The sequence below is a fragment of the Ursus americanus genome, chromosome 19 (genome assembly GCF_024610735.1).
Source record: "Ursus americanus isolate L20-20 chromosome 19, mUrsAme1.1.p, whole genome shotgun sequence".
In the NCBI taxonomy this organism is placed as follows: domain Eukaryota; kingdom Metazoa; phylum Chordata; class Mammalia; order Carnivora; family Ursidae; genus Ursus; species Ursus americanus.
Window position 1 is genome coordinate 34,663,502 of NC_142145.1, and position 12,823 is coordinate 34,676,324.

Below are 12,823 nucleotides of genomic sequence, written 5' to 3' on the forward strand. Positions count from 1 at the left end.
TCATATACTAGTTTAGCTGGCCAATCCATCACCCTAACTTTAGGGACGGTCACTTCTATTTTATATCAATACCACTGCAAAAACATGAAAAGATAAGTAGCCCAGTTAAAAGAAACTTCAGAAATATGCTTATTTTAACTCGCATATCCCTTAACGTACAATTCTTTTTTTTTTTTTTTTAAGATTTTATTTATTCGACAGAGATAGAGACAGCCAGTGAGAGAGGGAACACAAGCAGGGGGAGTGGGAGAGGAAGAAGCAGGCTCATAGCCAAGGAGCCTGATGTGGGGCTCGATCCCATAACGCCGGGATCACGCCCTGAGCCGAAGGCAGACGCTTAACCGCTGTGCCACCCAGGCGCCCCCCTCAACGTACAATTCTTAAGTTAAAATACCAGTTTTTATTTTATTTTCTTACAAATAATGCAATATATATTACACACACACACACACACACACACACACACTCCCACACACCCCTCTCTCTCTAGTTCTAAACCCAATAGTCTTCACCTCCATGAGAATTTTGGTGGTATTATGCTGCAGTGTAAACACTTATCAATTATAACATCTACAAATTACAATGGATTTTTTAATTTTTATGATTTCAGAGTAGAATTCCTTAGGGCTGTCAAAGCTTTAGCTAGAAAGAATGCCAAACACAAAGAGGTTTCAGGCTCAATTAGAGTAGTGGAACAGAATTTACTGATGTTCCAACACTACATTTTAATGCCCAAATTTCTTATTGTCTTTTTTAGTTGATAAATATGTGCTCCGCAGTATAACAGCGGCAGAACAGCTGGATGGCCGTATCAAGCACAAAGGAAGCAACAGCACATGCTGTTAAGTGTCGTTCTGATTGCCTAAAAATGGCAGCCCATGCAGATTTATTCCCTGTTATAAATTAGAACAATTATTTCTCTAGAGTTTACATTTGCTTCATGAAAGAGTCAAGCTTCCTGCACATTAAAAAAGAGGACTTTCAAAAAGGATATCTTCCCTTTCTTTGATGATCAGATCATTCTGTTCTTCCAACTGCCTGATCTTCTTCTCAAATGATTCCTGCTCAGCTCGGAATCGTTCTTCTGTCACTTCCTTTTCCTCACTTACTCTGAAATACAAAAATGAGAAGAAAATGCCTATGAGAATAAGAAAATATGCGCCTAGAGCTATTGTTCACCAAAACTAGATTTCTTCCAGAGGTGTGCTGATTTCTTCAGGAATAATCTATGCTTAGCTTTTTAAAAAAAATTAACCATTCCATAAGGCAATCTGGCATACCTTTACAATTAAATATGAACATGATTTTTATATCAAAAATGTTCCCAATCATCAAAAGTATCTTAAATATGGAAAGTCCTACATAGAATATAAATTCCCAATAGTAACCCAAGACAGAAAAATATCCAACTTTGAAAACACAGTTTCATTTCTTATCAAAACGGAGACAACTTATTTTTATTTGAATCTTTTTCATATTTTTTATTTAAATTCTGTCAATGAAATAATCTATATCTCTCTTACATAGTTCATTAAATATGCATAGGCAATTTTACTCTTTTCCTTGGTACTGATACCCTGCATTCCTCAGTAGCATATAAGTAATGAGACTAGAATAAAAGGATGGCATTAACATAAAAAAAAGGTTTTCATTACAACTATTCTTAGTCCAAAAAGAACTACAAAGAGTTAAAAAACACTGACCAAAAAAAATCTGTATCTTTAAAGTTTAACTCTGAAAAGTATTCCAACTCAATTCTATCAAAAAGACGTGGTTTCTGATAAGAGCACAGGGGAAAAACTGGCTTAAAAACCCCAATTAAACAAGAACATTAAAACTTTTCTTAAAATAACAACCCTAATTCTCATGTTATTCTGTGCGTAGAGATGTTAGCCCTGAATTTTTCTGTTACTGGTGCTTATGCCTCCAAAGAGAGTATAACGTTTATACTACAAGATCACACAGCAGTATGTGTAAAGGAAATTCAGAGGGACTCCTTTGAGCTCCTGAATCTTCCAGACCCCTGCTCTACCAGAGCAATTTCTGAATAACATGAACTCCACAGCCTTTCCTTTGTTGCTAGCCTTCTGGTGGAGATACTTGAAATCAATGAGGTAACAGAATGAAAATTGGATTTCTGAATGTTTGAATTGATTGCATCTTGTCTTTGAAATAATTTACATGAAAGTGCATGGCACACAATAGTGTTCAAAAAAGAGGTTTATGTCTTTTTGCTCATCATGACATTAAAACCATCTCGCCAACCCCTATTATTTATGTTTAGCATACTACTGGGCACATGAATGGGACTCAGGCCCTTCCTTTTAAGAGGGTAAACTCTAAAACTGAAAACAAGTACAAGGAATCCACACAACTAAACAAATAGACACATGAGGACAATTTATCCCCTGGTCTCAGGTTATCCTGCCTGCACTGCTGTCATCACTTTCCAATGCCTTCCCCTTTGTTGCCATTACTCTCAAGCATACTTGCCCTACCTTTCAACATAATTCCTGCTGCCTCTCAATTTTTCTATAATTGTCAAACATCTGAATCATGAATTATTTTCTACCATCCAAATCTTCAATCTGTCAGCCTGCTTCTGAAACACCTTTGCCAAGATACTGTTCCAAATCAAGTAAACCCCCAAAGTGCAAAAGTGGAAAACCATGTACACACGGGGACATTGGAAAACTGCTTATTTCTCTAAGCATCATTATTCTCACTCATGAAGTAAAAAGCTAGACTAGACAATTTTTAAAATTCTCTTCAGCTAAAGTTCTATAATTTCCTTCACTATGCTATAAATATCCTAATACTGTATATACGTCCTTTATAAATATGGAGAGCATTTGTAAAGGAATAAGAAAGAAGGTCTCAAACATTTGGTCAAGGTGCAAGGCATACAATACTATAATCTAGGCAAAAGCTACAGCCATAGGATGAGACAGAAACTAGATAAGAGAAATACTAAAAAGCATGAAGATGCAAAATTTGGCATAACATAAGTGACAAATATGTAGGATTATGCATAAAATAAAGATGAGGGGCACCTGGCTGGCTAAGTCAGAAGAGCAAGCAACTCTTGATCTCAGGGTCTGGAGTTCGAGCCCCACCTTGGGTGTAGAGATTACTAAAAACAATTAATAAACTTAAAAAAAATTAAGATGAAATAAGTGATGCTATATATTGTAAGGAGAGAAGGAACAGTGTCAAGGTGAGAAAATATGTAACAAAATCTCTCCCTGCTTAGACTGATGAAATCTTAAAGATAAGACTGTAAGATAAGTAAAATCTCTAAGTAGATAAGAAAACATTTATTTTCATTTATTTATTTAAAAATATTTATTGGGTGGCTCAGTCATTAAGCATCTGCCTGTGGCTCAGGGCGTGATCCCAGAGTCCTGGGATTGAGCTCCACATCAGGCTCCTCCACTGGGAGCCTGCTTCCTCTCCCACTCCCCCTGCTTGTGTTCCCTCTCTCACTGTCTGTCTCTCTGTCAAATAAACAAACAAAAAAAAAATCTTTAAAACAATAAAAATAAATAAAAATATTTACTGAAGGGGAACCTGGGTGGCTTAGTCAGTTAAGTGTCTGTCTTCAGCTAAGGTCATGATCCCAGAGTCCTGGGATCCAGCCCCTGTCAGGCTCTCTGCTCAGCGGGGCGTCTGTTTCTCCCTCTCCCCCCCCTCAACCACCACTGGTATTGCTGGCATGCGTGCATGTGCACACTTTCTCTCTCAAATAAATAAAATCTTTAAAACAAACATTTACTGAATGCCTGCTATAGAAAAAAATAATCAAAGTAACTTTAGTCAGTTACAGGGTATCCGAAAGGAACATAACAATGGCTCTCTATCATTTTAAAACTACTCATAAGGGTCCCTATAAATATAAGGAATGGCCCAAAGATTGTTTTGTCAGCAAGCAATGTGCCAGGGTCAGAAAAACAGTAATTAAAAAAAAAAAAAGGTAGAACGTCAAGTCTACTTTAACATTAAACTAAACACAGAAATTCTCTCTAGAGCCTGCCAGGTTAAAACATATAGGTATTCACCAACATTCACTTACTCCCTTTGTTGGGCCTGAAGGAGATCCACCAAAACTCTGAGGATCATTGAGGGCAGAAATGCTTACAGATATATCTCATAATGCCAGAGTCTACAATGAGCTTTTCCCAAAACTTAAGGCACTCTACTCTTCTAAATTTAGTTTCTGGAATATGTTTGAAAAATTTGTTGCTACACTATTTATAAAGGGCTTTTTTGTTTTAATCTTTTCTGTTATGCCGCTATGATTAAACTACTCTTTAGCAACTGTTATACCCTGGAAGGCTATAAACTTAACCACCAAGGGCAACACTTCTTCTACAGGCCCATCTAACGATATGTATGGCTTCTTTGCGGCCTATTAGCCTACTTAATATGAACACATACATTAATACAACCTTTAAATGCAGAGGAGTTGCCAATAAAACAGCCCCCAGATTTGATATCTACTCTGAAATCTGTCTTCTTTTTAAATTCATATTCAATAATATTTCCCTTCAGGTACATGTACAAGAAAGTAAATGGTATCATGATCTACCTTTTTCATCAAAGCATTCTCATACCACAAAGTAACATAAGAAGACCTAATCCATTATCTCATGTGGAGAAAAGAAATTAGTTAATTAAGAAAATGAGAATCTAAACATGGGGAAGGGAAATACTTGACCAACAAGATTAAAAAGTTAAAACTGTCAACTTTGTAATATAACTTGAAGTCCAGAATTGTGATGCTCCCTCTTTTTCTTTTTTAAGATTGCTTTGGCTATTTAAGGTCTTTTGTGGTTCCATACAAATTTTAGGATTGTTTGTGAAAAATGCTGGTGGTATTTTGATAGGGATTGAATTAAATGTGTAGATTGCTTTGGTTAGTATAGACATTTTAACAATGTTTGCTCTTCCAATCTATGAGTATAGAACTTTTTCCCATTTCTTTGTGTCATCCTCAATTTCTTTCCTAAGTATTCTATGGTTTTCAGAGTGTAGATCTTTTACCTCTTTGGTTAGGTTTATTCCTAGGTATCCTATGGTTTTTGGTTCAATTGTAAATGGTACCAATTTCATGATGTCTCTTTCTGCCTCTCCATTTTTAGTGTATAGAAATGCAACAGATTTCAGTATGTTGATTTTGTATCCTGCAACTTTATTAAATTTGTGTATCAGTTCTAGCAAATTTTTGATGGTCTTTTGGGTTTTCTACATAGAGTATCATGTCATCTCCAAACAGTGACAGTTTTACTTCTTTCTTGCCAATTGGATGCCTTTTATTTCTTTTTGTTGTCTGACTGCTGAAGCTATTGTCATCAAGACAGTATGGTACGGCACAAAAACAGACACATAGATCAATGGAACAGAATGGAAAACCCAGAAATGGGCCCACAATTGCAGGGTCAACTAATCTTTGACAAAGCAGGAAAGAATATACAATGGAAAAAAGAGTCTCTTCAACAAATGGTGTTGGAAAAACTGGACAGCACCATGCAGAAGAATGTAACTGGACTACTTTCTTACACTATACACAAAAATAAATTAAAAATGGATGAAAGACCTAAATGTGAGACAGGAAACCAACAAAATCCTAGAGAAGAACACAGGCAGCAGCCTCTCTGACATTGGCCATAGCAACTTCTTACTGGACACATCTCCAGAGGCAAGGGAAACAAATGCAAAAATGAACTATTGGGACTTTATCAAGATAAAACGTTTCTCTATAGCAAATGAAACAATCAATAAAACTAAAACGCAGCCCACGGAATGGGATAAGATATTTGCAAATGACATATCTGATAAATGGTTAGTATCCAAAATCTATAAAGAACTTAGCAAATTCAACACCCCAAAAACAAATAACCCAGTTAACAAATGGGCAAAAAACATAGACATTTTTCCAAAGACATTCAGATGGCCAACTGACACATGAAAAGATGCTCAACATCACTCATCATCAGGGAAGTAAATCAAAACCACAATGAGATATCACCTTATACCCATCAGAACGGCTAAAATTAACAAAAGATGCTGGTGAGGATGCGGAGAAAGGGGAACCCTCTTACGTTGTTGGTGGAAATGCAAACTGGCATGGCAACTCTGAAAAACAGTATGGACGTTCCTCAAAAAGTTAAAAATGGAATTACCCTACAACCCAGCAATTGTACTACTAGGTATTTACCCAAAGGATACAAAAATACTGATTTGAAGGGGCACATGCATCCTGATATTTATAGCAGCATTATCGATAATAGCCAAACTATGGAAAGAACCCAAAATGTCTATCGACTGATGAATGGATAAAGAAGATGTGGTGTGTGTGTGTGTGTGTGTGTGTGTGTGTGTGTACACACACACACACACACACACACACACACACACACAATGGAATATTACTCAGCCATCAAAAAATGAAATCTTTCCATTTGCAAGATGTGGATGGAGCTAGCATGTATTATGCTAAGCAAAATAAGTCAGTCAGAGAAAGACAAATACCATATAATTTCACTCTTATGTGAAATTTAAGAAACAAAACAGATGAACATATGGGAGTGGGAATAAAGGACAGAGGGAAGCAAACCATAAGAGACTCTTAACTATAGAGAACAAACTGATGGTTGATGGAGGGGAAATGGGTGGGGGATTAAGGAGGGCACTTGTGATGAGCACTGGGTGTTGCATGTAAGTGATGAATCAATGAATTCTACTCCTGAAACCAATATTACACTATATGTTAACGAACTAGACTCTAAATAAAAACTTGAAAAAAAAATTCATCTCCTTAAAAAAAACTGGACAAGATAATATTCCAAGTGTTGTTTTGTTAATTTTTTACAAGGAGGACAATAGCCTATTCGTGAAGTAAGAAATCACAATTTTCAGCATTTCTTTAATGCCTCAGAGTATTTCTTCAGAAACTTCCACAGAACGTACTCTTATCAAGAAAAGAGGATTTATATCCTAAGAGTTGGATGGTCAGCCAAAAGTACTGAATTTCTTTGAAGTCTTATTTTTTTTTTGCTTAAACATCCCTGCACATTTTGTATTTTTCAACATAAAACAATCTTTTCTGTTTTAATATAAAATGTTTTCCCACACTCATCTATTCTTAATTTTCTAGTAAAACTAGCATTCTAGAAAAAGATTTATTTTCTGGCTTTACATAACCCTGATGTTCTTCCACATACTCCAGGAATGGGTACTTTTACACTAATGTGAAAGACAAGGACAAGGCAGCAATTCTCTATTCTAAAGAGAATTGCACCTCACCCTACAGTCAACCAGATAAATTTCTTGCCCTATTTAATGTCTTGTGTTTGGAAGCTGGGTATGCTGGTTACATTTTATAAATTCTGAATATCAATTTATTAGTAGGCAAGATTTAGAGAAGGAAATAGATCTCATAGGACATTTGGCAAAGAGAAAGAAACATTCTGTTTTCAAGCAGAAGTAAATACATGGTAAAAAATAAAAAAGCTATCATCATTAAAAAATATTTTGGTGAATCACCTTAACGTCCTCTTTACAAATTGTAACATTTGGCTGTTATTTTAAAAGTATTGTCTAAAGGAATGCAGGAACTTTAAGAAATCAGAGACATAACAATCTATGTCAAAAAAGTTCTAAGAACTACACAGTAATATCAAATGAACGTAGATGCAAAAATCCTCAAAAAAATACTAGCAAACAGAATCCAGAATCGTAACAAAAGGATTCTATATCATGACCAATTGGGACTTATCCCAGGAATGAAAAGTTGGTTTAACATTCAAAAATCAATTAATGTAATACACCATATCAATAAAACAAAGGACAAAAACCACATGATCATCTAAGTAGATTTGGAAAAGTGAAAAAAAATCCAACAATGATTCATGATTAAAAAAAGAAAAAAAATCAAAAACATAGAAAGACAAGGGAACTTCCTCAATCTAAAAATAGGCTACTTATGAAAAACCCACATCTAATATACCATATCTAATAGGCGAAGATCAAATGCTTTCCCCCATGATCACCAATAAGACAAGGAGGCCTGTTCTTGCCACCTGAGTTCATATTGTACTGGAGATTACGTGACGGCAATTAAGTAGGAAAAAATAAATTAAAAGCATCCGGATTCTAAAAGAAATAAAACCATCTCTACTGCATATGACATGCTTTTGTATACAGAAAATCTAAGAAATTCACTAAAAAACTATTAAAACGAATGAAGGAGTTCAGTGGGGTTACAAGATACAAAATCAATGTACAAAAGTCAATTGTATATTTATACTAGCAGTAAATAACCCCAAAAGGAAATCAAGGAAACAATTCTTTACATATTTAACATTTACATTATATTTACATATAATAAACAATATTTACATCAAGAAAATTAAGTACAAAGGAATAAATTCAATAGAAGCAAGATTTGTACACTGAAAGGTAAAAAAACACTGTCAAAAGAAATTAATGACCTAACTAAATGGAAAGGCATTTCATATTCATGATTGGAAGACTTAATATTGTTAGGATTGATGTTCAGATTCAACGCAACCTCTACCAAAATCTCATGGTTTATTTGCAGAAAATGACAAGCTGACCGAACTCTAAAAGTAATACGGAAATGAAAGGGACCCAAATATCTAAAATATTCTTGAAAAAGGAGAAAAAGATGGAGGACTCACACTTTCCAATTTTAAAACTTAGTACAAAACTATAGTAATCATGACAATGTGGTACTTGCATGAAGAGAGACACAGAGAACAATGGAACATAAATAAATATTCACATTTACAGTACACTAATTTTCAACCAGGGTATCAAGAAAATCAAAGAGAAAGAACAGTCTTCTCAACAAATAGTGCTGAAACAACTTGCTATCCATACGCAAAAGAATAAATTTGGACCCCTACCTCACACCACATAAAAAAAATTAACACTAATTGAATCAAAGACCAAAATATAAGAGCTAAAACTATAAACTCCCGGAAGAAAACAGAATCATACATCTTTGTGATCTTGGATTAGACAATGGTTTCTTAGATATGTATAACATCAAAAAACAATCTATAAAACAGATAAATTAGACTTCACCAAAATTAAAAATTTTTGTGTATGTGTTTTAAAGATTTTATTTATTTAATTTGTCAGAGAGAGAGAAAGAGCATGAGCACACAAGTAGGGGGAGCGGCAGACACAGGCAGAAACAGGCTCCCCGTTGATCAAGGAACCCAGTGCAGGACTTGATCCCAGGACCCTGGGATCATGACCTGAGCCAAAGGCAGACACTTAACTGACTGAACCAACCAAGCATCCCAAAAACTTTTGTGTTTCAAATGACCCCATCAAAAAAGTGAAAAACAATGCACAGAATGGATAAAATTTTTGCAAATAATACATCTCATGATGGACCTGAATGGAATATATAAAGAACTCTGAAACTCAACACTAAAAAGACAACCTAATTTAAAGCATCAGAATAGACACACTTCTTCAAAGAAGATACACAAATAACCAAGAAGGACATGAAAAGTTGTTCAACATCATTAGCCATTAAGCAAATGCAAATTAAAACAATTAGATACCACTTCAAAACCATTAGGAAGGTATAATCAAAAAGATAGATAAAAGCAAATGTTGGCAAAGCTATGGAGAAATTGGAACCCTCACAGACTGCAGGTAAGAATGTAAAATGGTGCAGCCACTTTGGAAAATAGTCTGGCAGTTCCTCAAAATGTTAAACATAGAGTTGACATATGACCCAGCAGTTCCGCTCCTAACACGCTCAAGAGAAATGAAAATATATGTTCACAAAAAACTTGTGGACAAATATTTATAGCTATATTATTCATAATAGCCAAAAAGTGGAAACAACCCAAATGTCTATCAACTGATGAATGTATCAGTCAAACGATAAAAATGCATATTGTTTTTAAAACCCTAAGAATAAAACACATTTTCCAAGGAACAAAGCATAAGAGATAGTATGATATATAATGTTTAAAGAGGTGAGTTATTTGATCATTTACATTCCCCAAACAGTTAGCATTCTAATACTCACTGATTACTTCTTCTAGTTCAAGTGTATACTCATTTCATGAAGTAGCCATAATCTTACTACTAAAATCTGACAAGGACATTATAGATAACAAAAATTATGATCCAATCTATCTAAAAAATAAAGGTGAAAAAAAATCCAAAAACAAAAACAAAAAACAATATAGGCAAGGCAAATCCAAATCCAGAGATACAAAAAGATAATACATAGAAGATGAGTTTATCCCAGGACAGCAAGACTTATATAAGAGTTGAAACTTGACATATTTCACCATGTTAATAAAGGAGAAATCTTCTATGTTCATCTATAAACACAGAAAAGGTACTTGTCAAAATCCCACTGATTCATGATAAAAATCTCTACAATCTAGGGACTGAAGGAACTTCCCTAAATTAATAAGGAACATCTATAAAAACCTATAGTTATTACAAGGATGTAAAAAAAGAACACTCTGTCCCTAACCCTGTACTTAAAACAAGAACGTCAGCTATTACCACTTCTATCCAATATTGATTGGTGTTCCTAGCCAGTCCAATTATGTAAGAAATCAAAGTAAAATGCATACAGGTTAGAAAGAAAGAGGTAAAATTTTATGTAGAGATAATATGATTGTGTATGTAGAAAACATTAAGGAAACTACAGAAAATATATTAGAACAGGTAAATTTAAGAAAATCACATGTTATTGTAGGAACCAGCCTCTAAAATGGGTCCCAGTGATCCCTGTCTTGTCATATTCATGTCCTTGTTTAATCCCTTCCCCTTGAATGGACCTAGTGACTCTCAAAATTGACTGGATGTCACTTCTAAGATTAGATTACAAATGGTAGTGACTTCTGTCTTGATTACTCTTGCTCACTCTGATGGGAGCCAGTTGCCAAGTTGTAAGCTGCCATATGGAGAGGCACTGGAAACAAGGAATGGAGGGAGGCCCAGCCAACAGCCAACAAAGAACTGAAAAAAGCTGTCTTAGAAAGATATTACTGAAAACTGAAGAAAGGGGAAGCACTGTATGTGGTGGCAGAAAGTTTACCAATATCATATCATCTGTAGTAACGTAGGAGTAGGAAATGTGCCTAATGAAGTGGGTAACTAACATATCTAAGGAGATTTCCAAGTAAAGTGTTGAAGGTGCTGCCTGGTTTCTTCCTGGTGCTTATAGTGATTTGGAAGAAAAGATAAATTCAAGGCAAGAAATCAAACCAAAATGAGTCAGGATTTCATAGTTCCAAAGATTTTCACCCTCTCCACAATAGCAAACATGCTAAAAGTAAGAAACGTCTTCAGAATAAATTTCAAATCCAGAACACCTCCAGGAAAAACAAGCTCTAAAGATAAAGTCAAGGGTTAACTTGTTAAGACCTTAGAAAGATCAAAGGTGATGCCACAATAGAGTCATACAAAAGGCATTATGAAGAGATGAATGGGGGGCAGGGGGCTTCTAGTATTTTTAATGGCTAAAATTTTGTGATGTTAGGTAGCCATAGATAATACATATTTTAACATGTTTGTCAGTTATTTTAAATTCCTCATCAGACCATTTCAACTGTATCTACTTGTGTTGCTTTGTCTCTTTTGCATATTTCCCTTGTCTTTTCAAATGGTCATAATTTTATTGACATCTGGATATCTTGGGTAAGACAGCAGAGACTGAGGCAAGTAATTTCTATACTTGGTAATGGGCAGACCTTTCCTTTGGTTAGGTTTTTAGTGGAGGAATTGTGTTTATCTAATCAGAAGTTTGGTGTTTGCTGTTGCAGTGGTTACCCTCAGTGCACCAGAGGCTTCAAATTCCTCTAAGCATAACTTCTCTTCATGTGGGACCACATGCTTTTCTCAGTGTTTGCTACACCCTCAGCTCTCCTGTCTGTCTTCCATCCCAGAGGGTTTTTCTCTTGTGAGTTTCTCACCAGTATTCAACTGTTGCTTTTCCTGGACACTGATTAGCTTGGGGGGGGGGGTCAGGGTTGGGGTGGTGTTTTCCATTATTCTAACTAGGCCTATGCTAATCAGAATCTGTATGCCTGGGTTTTAAAGCACTCCTCTCTCTCCTCTATACCGCAGATTGGGAACTGCAGTTTCTGGGATGTAATGCTGAATTCCCTTGAGGTTATACTTACATATTTAGTTGTTTCTGCTCTTATTAAAATAATTCAGGGGTGCCTGAGTGGCTCAGTCAGTTAAATGACTGACTCTTGATTTCACCTGGGGTCCTGGTCTGAGCAGTCATGGGATTGAACCAGCACCAGGCTTTGTGCTCAGACCAGGTCTATTCGTCCCTCTTCCTCCGCTTCTGCCCCTCTTCTGGAGTATGCTCTCTCACAAATAAATAAAATCTTAATTAATTAACTAATTAACTTGAAAAGAAGGCAATTAGACTGAGGTGGCTTTAATGCTTTAGGAGCCTAAGGAAGCAAACCAAATCTTATATCCATGAAGCCTCAAGGTTAAGAAATTAAAACCTAAGAAGAATCCATCACCAGCAACCACCTAGCCATTCCCAAATAAGGCAATGGCTTATGCTATAGCCCAAGCAAATATGTTCCTTGCTTTGCTTCCGTATTTTCTCCCATAAAAGTCTCTCTGCAGCTCCTATTGGAGGCTCCTAACCACTTCCAGTGCTGGGCTGCCTGATTTGAAAGGATTTTTGCTCAAATTGAGTCTTAAAAATGTAATATGCCTCAGTTTATTTTTTAACACTCTTATTTTACTAACATGCCCTCCCAATTTTCAAAGCTGGAACAATTGT

The 12,823-nt window shown here is 35.6% G+C and overlaps 1 protein-coding gene across 3 annotated transcripts in view; it reads right to left on the minus strand.

The window, feature by feature from the left end:
• Positions 1-12,823, minus strand: part of KIAA1328 (KIAA1328 ortholog) — a 335,333-nt gene that overhangs the window by 285,638 nt on the left and 36,872 nt on the right. For all 3 annotated transcript variants that reach the window (XM_045777841.2, XM_045777840.2, XM_045777846.2), the window contains exon 5: positions 995-1,110. In XM_045777841.2, coding sequence (XP_045633797.2) covers positions 995-1,110 — 116 coding nt within the window. The remainder of the gene's footprint in view (positions 1-994; positions 1,111-12,823) is intronic.